A 16,009-nucleotide genomic window follows, 5' to 3' on the forward strand; every position below is an offset into this window, starting at 1 on the left:
TTTCGACCCATCTGATTTTCGGCAATCAAATTTGAACTCCGCAATTTTTCCCCCAGTATCATCGACGTATTGGGCCAAAATAATGACGTCATTTCTATGAGAAAAGGTTGGAATCCCAGCTCCGTTGCAAAAATTGTCACACCACGTCCCGATGTCCTTTATTTTCGGGGATCTCTAAGTTGCGCTTAATGTAGCCGGCTGTTTATAGAACTCGGCAACTTGTTTATCTCACAAACTGTAAAGTGTGGAATTTCCAACATTTTGGGTGCGCATTAAGCTTACAATTAACTGGAACATGATGATCACATCGGAAGTGCAGAACTCCCATTTAAATACTTGAACAATATCGACGTCAAAAGTTGGTTGTAATTTTCGACCCCCCCCCCAAAAAAAAAAAAAAAATCCCCGCACCACCACCGTCGCACTGACTGCACTACGATCCCCTCGCCAGTATGCCATGCGCAGTGTTCTGCCTAATATGCAAATACAACAGCGCGTCCCCCCTGTGAACGATAAATTCATTGGCCAACATCCGCCTACGCTTTTTGCTCCTCTGTTTCTATTGGTCCGTGGTCTGTTTTGCATAAAGATAAGTGATCATGAATATGCATAACGCGTAGTAGTAGGTTAAAAATCTCACAACACTCAAAATGGCTGCCAGCGTGGAACCAAAATTTATAACCGACATGTTGAGCTATGTTTGCGTCAACATCTGCTCATATCTGCTCATTGAATTCATATGAAGGTATGTGTTTATTTTGCTATAAATAGTTGTGTCTAATTTAGTATTATTTTTGGCATGATTAGGAAATGTCAAGTGACTAATTTTGAGGGTTTAAATTGGGAGTTTTTCTTACGTCCGTGAAATCTCATACGAATAGTTGTACATGATTTAACTGTGCATGTACACACATACAACATGTTGATACATGTCTAACTGACACTGTGGTTTGTACGTGCGTGGTGAACAAAGTATGAACTTTTCCAGGTCCAAATTGAAAAACCCGCGTCTTGTTGTCAGGGAGGAAACTGTTACATAAATTATACAGGAAATTCATATAAATGTATAAATCCTACTTTTTTAGTATAGTATTTTTGAATGAGATAAAAAGAGCTTTACTTATTGAATTTACTCATTCAATTCATTCATTCATTGAATTGAGTTATGCTATCAATACTTCCGAACACGAAGTAAGTACCCCAAAAATAACGTAGTCGGTCATTATATGTGTGTGTGTGTGTAACTCTTCGTTGGTTTATGGTTTATTGTCCATCATTCTTCTGCTCCCGGAGACTGTAAGCTTTTACACTCGGAAAGTAGGCATGCATATGGTGGGAGTAAATTATTATTCAATTATTTTGGAGCCTCCATAAATAAAAAAATATATTCTATTTTGTTTTTTTTAAAGGCAGTGGTGAGTGGACACTATTGGTAATTGTAAAAGACTAGCCTTCACAGTTGGTGTATCTCAACATATGCATAAAATAACAAACCTGTGAAAATTTGAGCTCAATCGGTCATCGAAATTGCGAGATAATAATGAAAGAAAAATAACCCTTGTCACACAAAGTTGTGTGCGTTTAGATGGTTGATTTCAAGACCTCAAGTTCTAAATCTGAGGTCTCGAAATCAAATTCATGGAAAATTACTTATTTCTCTAAAACTATGGCACTTAAGGCAAAGAGAAAGCTGTTTCTCACAATGTTTTATACCATCAACCTCTCCCCATTACTCGTCACCAAGTAAGGTTTTATGCCAATAATGATTTTGAGTAATTACCAATAGTGTCCACTGCCTTTAATTCTTTTTTTTTGTACTGCCTACCTCACCTGTAAGTAGCACTACAGTACACATACATAGTATTAGTAGTAGAATAGTACAGTACTCAACTCGGTAGTACTGACTACTAGTAGTAGTACTAGGTAGTAGTAGTAACTAATAATAAACTGGGTGTTGGGTCGTTTCGTACCATTTCCAACTTTGTACCGCCATGGACACTTTGTACCTTTTGCAAGGTAAAACTTAAAATAAAGGTATTGTTTAGTGGGGGGGGGGGGGACTTTGTACCCTGCATGGACACTGGACACTTCATACCTACTTGATCTAACATGTACAACAATACACTGGGACAGACGGACACATACGCATCTTTTTACTTATTACAGGTTTCTGCCATAAGGAAATTATTCTAACATTTTTATCCAAAAATTAGCTAACGCACACAATGCATTAAGGAATTTGAACAGTGCAAACTTTTTTTTACAGTGAGCTTAACTTTTTCATAAATGTTTCAATTTCTTATAGAAAAGGTAACACATATAATAGAAATTAAAAAACAACTCAAAATGTACCAGTGAAAATTCATATTTTTATTCTGAGTTAAATCTTTTATCTGGGGAAAAATCTGCAACCGCTAACGCATTTTTATGCCGCAGAGTATAAATCTGCTATTAGTAGGTAATTCCAGTCCATAAGTTACCAAGCACCAATCTATTTTAATATATTTAATCTATTTTTAAAATCTTTGTTTAGTTAATGAGTGAACAACAAACTTCTGACCACATAAACATTTTCCAATTCTTTTTATTTCTTCACAGACTGATGTCTTTAAAAAGCAGGCTGCACTGTCTTCCAAGTGAGGATGTAGAGATTGAACGAAGCAGACGCCATCTCAAGAAGGTTGTTGATCTTAGGGGGCAACACCTAAGCTCTGTCCCACCAGGGCTGTTTAAGCACTGCCATCTCCTGGTTAGGTTGGAGACCTTGGACCTGAGCTTCAACAACCTTAGAGAACTTCCAAGATGTATCGATACGCTGATGAATCTCAGGCATCTGCATGTCCACCACAACAGCCTGAGAAGGCTTCCAGCGGAGGTCTCACGGCTGAAGCAGCTCCAAACATTGGACGTCTCCCACAACAGGATAACGACAATCCCACATTGCCTTTGCGATTTGGAGAATTTACAGGAGGTTAATTTTTCTGGGAATCATGTGAAACACTTAGATGAGGGGATGTTTCGATCTCCTGTTTTGCAAATGTTTGCAGTTACTCGGAACCCAATCAGGAATGTACCACGGGATGTATATGTGCATGGATTGCGGGCAATCCGCCGCCATTTTGGAATACAGATAGAAAAACCTGAACGCTTTCATTCCAGGCAGGTCCTGGAGGAACTACTACCAATACCAGAACAAGTGAGAACGTTACAGCTACGGCACAAATCTAATTTAGTTGACATGTGTTACAGGCACGACTCTGAACCTGATGTCTCTGATGAAAATGATGAAGAGGTTGCCGCTATAAACAAAGGTGTAAGTAAACATAAACAAATAGCAGGCGTGGTGCTTCTTGACAGAAAGCTATCCACAAGTGATTATGGCTCCTGTTCGGGGTCTAATATTGAAAGCGATCTAATCCAAAGAGTTAGTGACTGTGATGGACTGAGCTGCCATGGAGATTGCGGAAGTGACAATGAAGAACTTGGGTTTGATCTGTGTGAGGAGGAAGATCGTTGCGAGATTTGTATGCGCCCCCTGAGTACAGATTACATTGACCTCAGTGATATGACCCCATATGACTGCATCCTGCCAAACCGATCCAGACTTCTCAAAGTGTGTAATGTGACGGTAGTCATCCCAGAGCACAACAAAATGAACTACATGCGCAATGAGTTCACGCTTGACATCATAAGTGACAGTAGCTTCCGGCCGGATGAAGACCCGATTATAGTCCAAGCCAGTCCTGTCGTACTCCTTGGGCCACATGGAGCAGTGTTCTATGAAGATAAGCCAGCAGTAATACGGCTTCCTCTGTTTACAAAGATCACCTTCCCAACTCAAGTTCACTGCTTGCGAAGTAACACAGATGACCTTCAGAGACCATTTTGGGAGCGTATTCCATCCAGTGATTTCCGTGTACGGGAGGGCTATATCCTTCTTAAAACTAGTCACTTCTCTTTGTTCACTGCCGTCTTGAACAAGACCCCGTTCAGTGTCAACCGAACGATAACTTCTCATGAGGGTGGCGTTCTGGAGGTGAATGAAATACCTGGTTTACATGTGAAGTTTCCAAGAGGGTGCGTTCATGGAGAAGTAGAAGCCAGCATCAAAGTCCTGTGCTCTGAACTTCCACCTGAAGTTCGAACAAACATAAATGTAACCGATGCTCTGGCTACCCCAGCAGTCATACTCCAACCACACGGCTACCTCTTCAATGCCTTGCCAGACAATCCAGTCACTGTAAGGCTTCCCCTTCCAGACTACAGCGCCATCATCCAGAACTTTGGTTTTGAGGCTGAGCTATCAGTATGGCATAGCCCAACAACTGAGGACCAGCCTGTTGCTTGGGAAGCCTTGAACACAAACTTCAAGATAGTCTGCGACGAGAATGGAAACCACTTCATCGACATCCAAGTTCTGCACTTTTCATGGCTCACTGCCCTTTGGGCGAGCATCAGGGGAAAGATGCAGAATGCACGGCTCGGAGTTGGCTTTGCGTACTCCGGCGGTGCGGTAAATATGAAGTGCCAGGCCTGTATGCTGGAAAACCCTGACACTGGGAAGTTTGGTCTGGTAGTCATCTGCCATAACAGTGAAGACCCCATGCAGGATGTGGGGAACTACGCCAAGAATGTTGGTGGTAGCTTGAAGCCAGTAAGCATAGGCCCAGGTGAGTAATGTTTACCTCTTGGTCAATGACTATCTGTTCAAAATCTCCCCTAACAATGGTCCAATGTCCCTATAAATTACCTGAAGACTAGACTAGCAGGCCTGTATGCTTGGTTTTTGAGAGGGCAAGGGCACCAAGGCATTTTCTCTTTGGTAAAGGGCACCCTGTGAGGAAGTATTAAATTTCTACTAGCGAATCTAAAGGGGGGCACTGTGTGGATCAAGTGAGTTTTCAGTCCCTACTTGACTGCGTGGGTTTTCCCTGGAATAATTCTCTGGTGTTTTCCTCCCACATCTAAAACAGAAACTTCTTCATCACCTTCTCTTCTCGTTTGGCTCCAATTAGAACTATGAGAATGTTTATCAAGATCCAGACATCTGTATGTTTTTTTTCTGTAAGAAAATTATTTGTTAAACAGGAAACACTTAAGGTTGTTTTTAGAGAGTTTTCAGAGAGAAATTAAAGTGAATTGGGAAATTATTTGTTACAGGTGGATCGATCATCGTCAAGCTGGGTAAATCAGACTACTTTGAGGCGGACACGGCAGCCGGAGAGGATGAAACCCTAGAACAGATTGAGGAGAACTACAAGGGTGGGGAGTTTGAGAAGCAGTTTGCCTGCAAGTTCAAAGGCCAGCCCTCCAACAAGGACATCTTTGGCAAAGTGTTTGTCAGGAGGCGTTGGGAAAACGGCACGGAGGATAGGCTTTTCGAATTCAATCTCATCAAGGTGAGTGTTGTGTTGTGTGTTTGTGTGTGTGCCACCTAGCACTTAGCCATGTAGTAAAATATATATTTAAAAAGTCACTACATTCAAACAGAGAATAGTAAATTTTGTGTTTATAGAAGATTTAATTTCATTCGAAAATGTGGTCTTCTCTTAAAGCCATTGGACCCTTTCGGTAAACACTATTGTCCAAGGCCCACACTTCGTGTATCACAACTTCTATATCAAATAACAAACCTGTGAAAACTTAGGCTCAATCGGTCATCGGAGTCTGGAGAAAATAACGGGAAAACCCACCCGTGTATCCGCGCGTTTCGCCGTGTCATGACATGTGTTTAAAATAAATCCTTAATTCTCGCTAACGAGAATTGATTTTGTTTTACTGTTTTCTCAAAAAGTAAAGCATTTTATGGAATAACATTTTCAAGGGAAGTCTTTCACCACTACCTTCTGTAAACCATGTAAGTTATTTGTAAATCTGTGAACTGAAAGGTTCCAATGGCTTTAACTTGTTTTTTGTTTGTTTTGATACATGCGGGACTTGTGATGACCAGTTTCCCTTGTGTGCCAAAGGTATCATATAAGTATTAACAATTTAAAGCCTGGCTCATCATACTTCAAGAGTTGAGCACATTTAGTGAATTGTACATGGCGAATTTGTGATGTTGAATTTTGCTTCACATTCGCTAGGAACCAGGCTTAATGATATCAATGCAGATAACCTTAAAATTAGTTGTTATTTTGCTTTATTTGGTTAGGAACCATTATAAATACCAGAAACACAATTTAGATGAAGAAACGATGATGACATTTTGTGCAGGGGTCTGATCGTTCAGTCATGAAGTGAAAGACTGGCCTGTGATCTTTAATCTTGTCCCATGGGTCTGTTTCATAGTTGGTCACATTTACATAGTAAAGTGAGTAGCTGTGACAGTCTCAATGGCTTGCATGTGGTAGGCCAGGGTCAGGATTAGGATCTTGGTGGAAAACGCACTGTTCTGAGTTCCCAACTAAAAACAAAGTTATTGTGTTGAAGTAACAGTTCTCTTAACAATTACTGAAGTGGATGACAGGCCTGGTACTTCATGGTCCAGGCAACAAAGGTAATTGCCTCCATGCCCACTGGTCAGTGCCTTTGTGCTCTTTTGAACCCATATGGTGCCCTTTACCCAGAAGAAAAAAACATTGATGCCCTTGCCTACTGGTGTTGGATAATCTGTTGGGATTTTTCTTAAATTTATTTTAAGTTTGATTTGTTCAAAAGTTTGTTTTGGGTTGCCTGTTGTTTCTCTTTCTCAGTTCTGGGTAAAACAAATGCAAGTAAGGTTGAGCAAATGTGTATGACACCTTAGAAACTACAACTTGAAGCCTTTATTATTCAATTAGGACCTATACTTTAGGAATTATAAACTGTTTGTAAACTCATGTAGAACCTATAATTTGGGAACTAGAAGGCCTTCTTAACATTCATGTAGAACCTACATCAAGCTCCAGCTGCCATATCGAAAACTATTGTTTAAACCAAAGGGTAAGAATTCTGAAAGATTACAATAGTATTTGTTAATACTTTGTTTTTCTGTAGAAAACAGATGAACCAGCTTCATCTCCAGAGGATCCATGGACAGCAGCATCGCTCAAACAACTTGCAGGTATAATAGATGTTAAATTTGCATTGTGGACAAAGAATATTAATTTTGTTTTTTACCCATACACCGATGTGTGTTTAATAGCACTGTATACTCAGTACTTTCCCGAGTCCTGTGAAAAAATATCACAGGCATGTTACTCGGGTGGGAGTCGAACCCACGACCCTTGCAATTCTAGAGCAGTGTCTTACCAACTAGACTTGCAGGTAAATCATTTGTTTGTTGTTGCAGGCCTTGAACTTGGCTCTTGAAGAGGCACAGCAATTTTCGTCTATGAGCAAAATGCCAGTTTGTACAGGAAACATGCCTTGGGTTATTTCGAGGCCTGTTGTTTTCATTGAAGCATGAACACAAATGAGTGCCCCTATTTCTGGGTCACGTTTTCCTGTACCAGAATGTCTTTTAACCATTTCGTAGAGGCCTTACGTTTTGAACCTTTTGCCTCAAGAGAAAGACTCTTCTAGGGTCAGAAAGCCAAGCCCTCAACTGTTTTCACGAGTTTGCAACAGCTCATTCTATTTTCTCGTTTTGTAGAGATGCACGGAATCACAGATGGAGATAATTGGAAGCAGTTTGCCCGGGCCCTCGGCTTTAGCTTACAGGACCTGCGCACTAAGTTTGGACGCAGTTCGGACATCTTTGCCGCCATCATAGCCGAGTACCGACGGCAAGGCGGTACTCACAGCGAGTTCCTAAAGACGCTAAATGAGGTTGGCCGGGACCTGCGAGTAGGTGACAGTGAAGCGCAGCCACAACAGCAGCAAACAACTCCAGCGTCAAGTTGGATGGAGATGATATCATTGGGATGGCTGACGGGAGCTACTACTACTGCCTCGTCTATCACAACGGCGCCCTCAACGTCAAGAGGGTACAATGAAGAGCAAGGTGAGTGTTTCAAGATGACCAAATTGCTTCTGAAACTGGTTATCAATAGGCTCAGTTGGTCGCCGAAGTTGCAAGAAAACAATGAAAGAAAAAACACCCTTGTTACACAGATTTATGTGCTTTCAGATGCCTGAATATTAAAATCTTTTAGTGAAAAATTAGCGAGTCCTAAAAAAAGTATGTTGCTTCAGAGAGAGTCGTTTCTCGCATTGTTTTCTAATATCAAGCGCTCTGCAATGCTCATGCCAAGTAAGTTTTTATGCTAATAAATATGTTAATTTACTTTCTGTATTTAACCTAGCTGGCCCAAGTGGGTTAAATCTCACCAGCCCGCGGAGAAAACGCGTCTGCTCTACATGCGAAACAGAAACCTCAACCAACACTCATTCTGCTGCCAAGAGGTTAAGGTACGGCACTGCCACTTCCATGAGCCCGTCGACTGCCGTCTCATCTGAGGCAACCCTTCTAGAGTCCTTGAGAATCAGTCCCGAGCCCAAGCTGCCCACTCCTCCCCGGTCACCGGGTACCTCAGTCCTCGGAACACTGCCAACCTTCTCTCGTTACTCTCCGCCCCTTGGTACCATGACAAATAGACATTCGCATGTTGCGGTCGTGCAGTCTCACACTGGCAATGTAATGTCAGCACACACCTCAGGTCCAGTGCCCAACCAGTTCTACAATACCCCTCTCACGGAGACAAGATATGGGTCCATACCTTCATCTTCAAGTCAGGTGAGTACTAAGGCCATGTCTGAAAGGGCGTCTTCAGCTAAAGCTATGACTAGATCGCGCGCATCTGCCTGTTCTTCAACACTGACAGACGTCCTGATCTAGCCAGAGCTGTAGCCGAAGTCGCCATCTCGGACACGGCCTGAGTAAGGCTCAAAACTTGTAAGGACGTATTTACTGATGGCGTGGATGGCTAAAATATCACAGTGCTTGCCTTTCACCACTAATGCTAATCGCAGATAAACTTGATTGAAATCCCACAAATTCAATTAGTTTGTAGTTTGTGCCGTTTTGTCAGGGTAGAATAGCCCTAACTTAGGAATAGTCCTAGGACTCTTTCGGAGTTATTAACAACTTAAGACCTTAAGGTCTTAAGTTACCACGAGTAACTTGCCTAACTCGAGATAAGACCAGTCTTAACCATTTCTGAAATCCACCCCTGGTTCCATAGTTTATAACAACCAGTCATGATTTATATGAGGAAACTATGATGACATTTTGTGCAGGGGTCTGATCGTTCAGTCATGAAGTGAAAGACTGGCCTGTGATCTTTAATCTCGTCCCATGGGTCTGTTTCATGGTTAGTCACATTTACATAGTAAAGTGAGTAGCTGTGACAGTCTCAATGGCTTGCATGTGGTAGGCCAGGGTCAGGATTAGGATCTTGGTGGAAAACGCACTGTTCTGAGTTCCAAACTAATCAACTCCAAATTGGAAGTTAGTTTTATTTCTCATCAAATATGACATTTCAGACAGAAATATTTCAAGAGATCATTTCTACTATCATCATCATTAGACCAAGTTAGTTTTATTTAAATACGTGGTATTAGACAAGTTTTTTTCTTACCATTTCTGTAATGTTTCTTTAATGATTAATTAAATATTTTCCAACAGTCAATGCCTGAGATGCGGTTACGCGTGGATGAAGATCTGATGAGAGGCAACACAGAGGAGATCACCCAGCCGCAGCTCTATCGCATCGCACCCATCATCCAGCCCCACTGGCTCAAGGTGGCACGCTACATCCGAGAGGATGAGACCTTAGAAGCTGACCTCAGGGCCATCAGAGAGAACCATACCGGACCGGAGGAGCAGGCTGTCCAAATGCTACTCCAGTGGAGAGACAAATGCCCAGATATCTGCACCAGGGGAAAGCTGTATTCGGCACTCTGTGATTTGAACTTGAGGAACATAGCGAAGAAGTGCACCCAGGTTTATAATCGAAGGTGATATTTGTTGAGAACTCTTCTGGCATTATGGTTGAGGAGTGGCAGTTTCCACGCAACAAATTCAAACAAGAAGGGATTCACAGAAATAACTCTTGGAAATTGTGGGTTTGAAATAATAATAAAAATGAGCTGTAAAACAAGTTTAATTTCTTGCAAATGTATGAACTACATACAGCCTGTTTTCTATACATTTGTGATGGCGCAGAATATGTTTGTTAGTAATTAAATTCCATGTACTAAATAGAAGTACTTCAGTTTGTATCCAATACAATATAGAAGTGTAGATGAAGTATGTCATCACAAAATTATTTAACACTGAAATAAGAATGAAGCAACAACATTAAATTTCAACCCTACAAGTACTTACGAATCATTAAACATTTTTTAGTCAAAGAAGTACTCGTCGTTTGTGAACTAGTACTCAAGTAAATCATAACTGCAAAGTTAGTAAATCTATGACCATGATATTTTCCACAGAGCTATCGACTAGAGCATTAAGTATTGGTTCTTAATGCACAAGATTTTTTTTAAACCAGGGGCCCAATTTCATAGAGATGCTTAAGCAGAGAATATTGCTTCTGAACACATTTCCTGCCAAGCAAAAATGAGCAGGATACCACTCACAAATTGTACTTGTCACATGGTAGTTTGGCTGGTACCCTTATTCTGGTAAGCATACCACTTTTTGTTGCCTAATTACATAGAGCTACTTAAGCAGAGAGTTTCGTTTTGAAACAATTTTCGGCTTATCGTAAATGCACGCTAGTCATAGATGGTCCATGAGACGAAGTAATTTGGCTGGTAGCCTTGTTCTGGTAAGCACACTTTTTGTGTTTAAAGGAACACGTTGCCTTTGATCGGACGAGTTGGTCAAAACAAAAGCGTTTGTAACCGTTTTTTATAAAGGGCATATGGTTGGAAAGATGTTTTAAAAGTAGAATACAATGATCCACACAAGTTTGCCTCGAAAATGCGTGGTTTTCCTTCTACTGTGCGAACTAACATGGTCGGCCATTTATGGGAGTCAAAATTTTGACCCCCATAAATGGCCGACGTGTTAGTCGACGAGGTAAACGGAAAACCACGCAATTTCGAGGCATGTTTGTGTGGATCATTGTATTTTACTTTTACAACATCTTTCTACCCATATGCATTTTATAAAAAAACGGTTACAAACGCTTTTCAAAGACCAACTCGACCGATCCAAGGCAACGTGTTCCTTTAAGTGGTTCTGTGAAATAGGGCACTGGAGCCAGGCAGATGTGTACAACATCGTTTATGCACACATGGTTCAATACACTAAGGATTCTTACATACAAGGTCAATACATACTAAGTTAAAACTCAATCAGTATCTACTAAGAAATAATGTCTTGAACAAAAGAAATTCAAATTTATAATTATTTCGTTTTTACTTTGCTAAAGTTGTGGAGTACTAGGCAGCTGCTAGGCAGACTGTTGTGAATTTCTTCACTTGACAGTTTTTTGATAAATTTTGTACAAGTGTTCAGTACTTCTTTTTTGTTTAAATAAAAATGACCGTCAATCTTGTTTTGTGGTGTACCAAAAGCTCAGGGAAATACAGCCGGCAATTGCTGTTGTCATGCGATAGGAACAATTTCTGATTTTATATTTTGTAATCAAAAAGGGGAATGTGATCTAATATCTAAACAGGCAGACGCACTCTCTGAAATTTATAGTGTTTTGTCAATCAAAAGAATCTTGCGTAAACCTAACAACCCCAAACCCATCAAATTGCAACTGCATAATTTGTTTAATTCTGTCAAACTCAGTTTGCTTTACATGAGATCGGGACCCAATTTCATGCCTGTGCTGCTTAGCATGGGATTCTGTACATACAGACCTTGGAATTATGTGTGTACTACAGGGGGCTATATGTGCGGATTCTATGGCAAGCAGAGCCAACACATTGGACCAGGCATACCATCATAACCAGAGTCCAACAGTTTTGGTGTTTTTAGTTACCATCTGGGCCTATTTCATAGAGCTTTGTGTGATGTCAGCAATGCCAGTGGATTGTAGGCAAGGTATTGCTGGTTAATTTTATGACAGGTTTTGTTTAAAACTCTATTGAATTTGTATGAATCTTTAGCCCTCTCTCTATAACACTATTTTTGTTTACAATTGGATTGGAAGTTAAGATAGTGTTCATTCAATATAGCCTATATGCTTCCCTTGCCAAATGTTTATGATCAGTCATTAACAAGGGTTTTCCTCTATCCGTCTAAAGCCAGTACATTACATTCCATAAATTTCTGTGACATTGACACTAACAGTGTTGTTGCGGGTTTGCGGGTTTTTCATACTGTTTATCATATCCATCTGTGGGATGTATGCAAGTGGGTACATGAATATTAACCATTGGCACATTTCATTAAGAGCAGTGCACTGTCTGCCATTTTGTGAAGTTAAACAAGATTAATCAAATGGAACTAACTCCCAAGGCTTGATAATTTAAGGAGGCAATGAAGGCGATTGCCTCCATGCCTCCTGGTCATTGCCTTGGTGCCTTAAAATGCTCCAATAGAAATATACAATTTGCTCATGGGCTACCTTTTACCAAGGGGAAAATGCATTGGTGCCCTAGCCCTTTAAAAAAACGAATCATACGGGCCTTAGCTCCCACAATGGCAGACAAAATGTACACAATGGAATAAGCTCCCACAATAGCGTAAATAGTAGATGCTTATTGTGCATGGTGTCATGGCAGTGGATTTTAAAGATGGAGTTATTGTATCCTATTTGAGGATAAGTTCGTATTGTAAAATATTGTACATATATTTATGGGATAGTTCCCAGAGAGATATCCATGAATACATTTGAAGTAGTTTGTATTCTGCCTGAGAGGTATGGCAAGTGAGGGATTGAAATCTGGAGCTCGGTTTCACAAAGTACTAAGAATCATCTTAAAGGCAGTGGACACTATTGGTAATTACTCAAAATAATTATCAGCATAAAACCTCACTTGGTATCGAGTAATGGGGAGAGGTTGGTAGTATAAAACATTGTGAGAAACGGCTCCCTCTGAAGTGACGTAGTTTTTGAGAAAGAAGTAATTTTCCACGAATTTGATTGCGAGACCTCAAGTTTAGAAGGTTTTTTTTTCATTCATTTCTGGCAACTTGGCCAACCAATTGAGCTCAAATTTTCACAGGTTTGTTATTTTATGCATATGTTTAGGTACACCAAGTGAGAAGACAGGTCTTTGACAATTACCAATAGTGTCCAGTGTCTTTAAAGATGAGTTGTCAGTATTATCATCGTGATTTGTGTTGTTACATCACACTTTCCTTAGCAAATACGGTTGATTTTCAGTTAAGATCAGTCTATAACCTGTTGTGAAATTGGCGCCCGGGTCGATTTCACAAAGAGTAAGAACTTGGGACTAGTCCTAAGAGATACTTAAAACTTAAGGCTATTCCTAACTCGTCTTAACTCGAGAAATGACTAGTCTTAACTCTTTGTGAAATCCACCCCTGGTGACATAAAACCAGAATTAAAGCTATGCATGAACTACAGTTGTTGATGAAGAATGGTCCTGTTTGGCCGCTGCTATTCAAAGTGCATAGACTTTTTGTTGTAATTGAAAGTGATGTTTTCTATCTCATAGTGAGAGCTTAGCAGGATCATTTTAGCACAACACGATCAATGCTTAGTATACATGTATGTGACTTTGTACCATAAAATGCACTGAAATTCTCAGGACTACACAAAAGAAAACCAACTAATTACCCAGTGACAATGGATGTACTTTCCCCAAATTACATTCGTGCTTTCCCTTTAAAATTATGAATGATTGAAATAAACCCCTAAACATTGTTGAAATATATTTTTGTGATGCAAAGTCACATTGGTGTATCCCATCCTATGAATGGGTTTTTTTAAACATAAAATTGTTGTAAATAATATCTTCTTTGTACAAAGAGATTTTTATATTAATATAGTGTTTTTGGTACCAATATGTACCATGCTGTTTTTGTAGGATATTTTTACCAGAATTTTATCTAGTGATAGATATTCAAACACATTTTTTCGTACTTTTTGGGGAGAGCGGGGGCTGCTGTGCACCCCATATGACAAACCTCTTTTAATAAAGTTGGTAAAGATTAAACGTTAAGATTTTGTTTCTTCGTAAATAATTAATTTTACCTCCATGAGAGAAGTTCCATGTTTATATATTTATTTGGTTTTTGTTTGTTGGGGCATTGTGACTGTTGTTGTTTTGTTGGGTTTTTGTTTGTTTTTGTTTTTTTGTTTTTTTTTTTTCATTTATTATTATTACTTTTTTTGGGGGGGGGGGGTTGAGGGGGTGCTTGATAATTGTTTGCTTGTTACTAATTACATCAAGCTATTGCAGAAATTACTGCTTATCAAATGTCTTTGCCAAGCAAACAAACTGTAGGGCACCAATTGCAACAATGCAAACTTTATGGAATATTTGCTGGTTATTCTGTGCTTAGCAACTACAGGCTTTATGCATTGAAAAACATGCTTTAACAAACACTTCTAGCCTGGTATGTGTTGTTGGTGTTTTCAAGAACAGTAGGTTGGAAACTTGTTATTATACCATAAGTACACTCCGCTCATGTGTGTTTGTTGTTATTTTATTAGTTGTCAGTAAAGTTATCACTGTAGTAAATAATTTTACAGTGTTTTTTAATTACAGTACAGATGACCAAATATATGTTACAAAGGGTCAATTAACCCTTTTTCATGATCAGTACCAACAATTTGATTTGATATGAAAATAAACAATACTTGATGATAAACCTACATTCGATTAAGGTTTTTTTTCCAGTGTTTTTTTTTTTATTCTTTTTTTTTTGGGGGGGGGGTGATACACATACATATCAAGCATTAGGAAATTAATTTTGGGAAAATCCTCCCCAATACACGCTAAACAGAATAATTCCCTGCTGCATTCGATCCAAGTCCCTGGGCTGACAGCTGCCAGCTCTCCATGCCTGATTTGCAGAAAGTTCCCTGAAAACAAAACCAATATGTCCATGTTCTGATTAACCAATTTGAAAATCTCCCTGCTATGCCTGTAGTTACTGATTGGAATACTTCGAAACGTCTAAAGTGTTTTTGAAATAATATTACAATGTCAGTTTTGAATACACCAAAACGAAACAGAATGCTTCCAAAACGGAAAAAAAGAAATATATAATAAACACGTGAGTAAATTGTTTTGCGAAATGTGGAAATCGCTGAAAGTTACAGAATGATACCAAAAAAAAGTTGGCTGGAGAAAAAAATAAAACGGCGTGGTTGTGAGCTTTGACAGGCGCCCAAATTGATTGCACGGTCGAACTTTTTAAGGCATTGTTTTAACATCTGTCATCTATGTAAACCATACACTTCTTTATTCAATTCATGTTCTAAAAGATCTTTGTTGGTTCCCCCTGGACAAAAGTCGATATCGGCTCTTCTGGATCTCTGCTGCTGATCACCAATTACAAATAGCGCCCTCTTGGATGCAAATAATTCTTATAACCACCATCAGGCGGTCGGTGTGTCGGTGCCACTCCCATTTTTGGAATGTATTTTGGCTGAATAAAATCCACTAAAAAAGAAGCAAGTATTCTTCTACTATATGATAGGTAAATGATTGTGTGGTAGGTCTACGATTCATTGGTGGAGATGGTTGACCCATCAAATGGTCAACATCCATGGGTCAACAGAGAGAGAGGCTTGGATATTGAAATGTTGATGCAAAGAAACACTCAAATATTAGTATTTTTGTGGGGTTAGCCCACTCTCGAGCCCTCACCGCGCGAAAGAAGGCAGTATTGCTCTATGGTATATAAGGTACACAAAAAATGTGGTGGTGGGAGGGGGGAAAGTACTAAAGTGGTCTTAGTTCTTGGTAAACTTTCGCATTTTAACTGGATTGAAAGTTGGCAAATGTTCCCCTTTAACAAGAAAATAAAACAAACGTTAGCAACAAAATGCTGACATTATTCAATAAACTGCTGGCTGGGTCTTTACGGGGGGGGGGGGGGATTGAAGACTAAAATAAATTTTAAAACCACTGCTACTACTGATAATCAACTTAGCCTACGTACTAGCCTACGTCTCCATCATATGAAATGCGTTAAAAA

General features: G+C 39.7%; 1 protein-coding gene across 1 annotated transcript; it reads left to right on the plus strand.

Moving 5' to 3' along the window:
* The first annotated feature begins 644 nt into the window (after positions 1-644).
* On the plus strand, positions 645-10,380 carry LOC139944520 (uncharacterized). The gene is made up of 7 exons (XM_071941562.1): positions 645-745; positions 2,599-4,670; positions 5,161-5,399; positions 6,979-7,045; positions 7,577-7,927; positions 8,229-8,659; positions 9,551-10,380. Exons 2-7 carry the CDS (start codon positions 2,603-2,605, stop codon positions 9,884-9,886), a joined length of 3,492 nt encoding a protein of 1,163 aa, XP_071797663.1. The 5' UTR covers positions 645-745; positions 2,599-2,602; the 3' UTR covers positions 9,887-10,380.
* Positions 10,381-16,009: the final 5,629 nt, after the last annotated feature.

The sequence above is a fragment of the Asterias amurensis genome, chromosome 11, assembly GCF_032118995.1.
Source record: "Asterias amurensis chromosome 11, ASM3211899v1".
In the NCBI taxonomy this organism is placed as follows: Eukaryota; Metazoa; Echinodermata; class Asteroidea; order Forcipulatida; family Asteriidae; genus Asterias; species Asterias amurensis.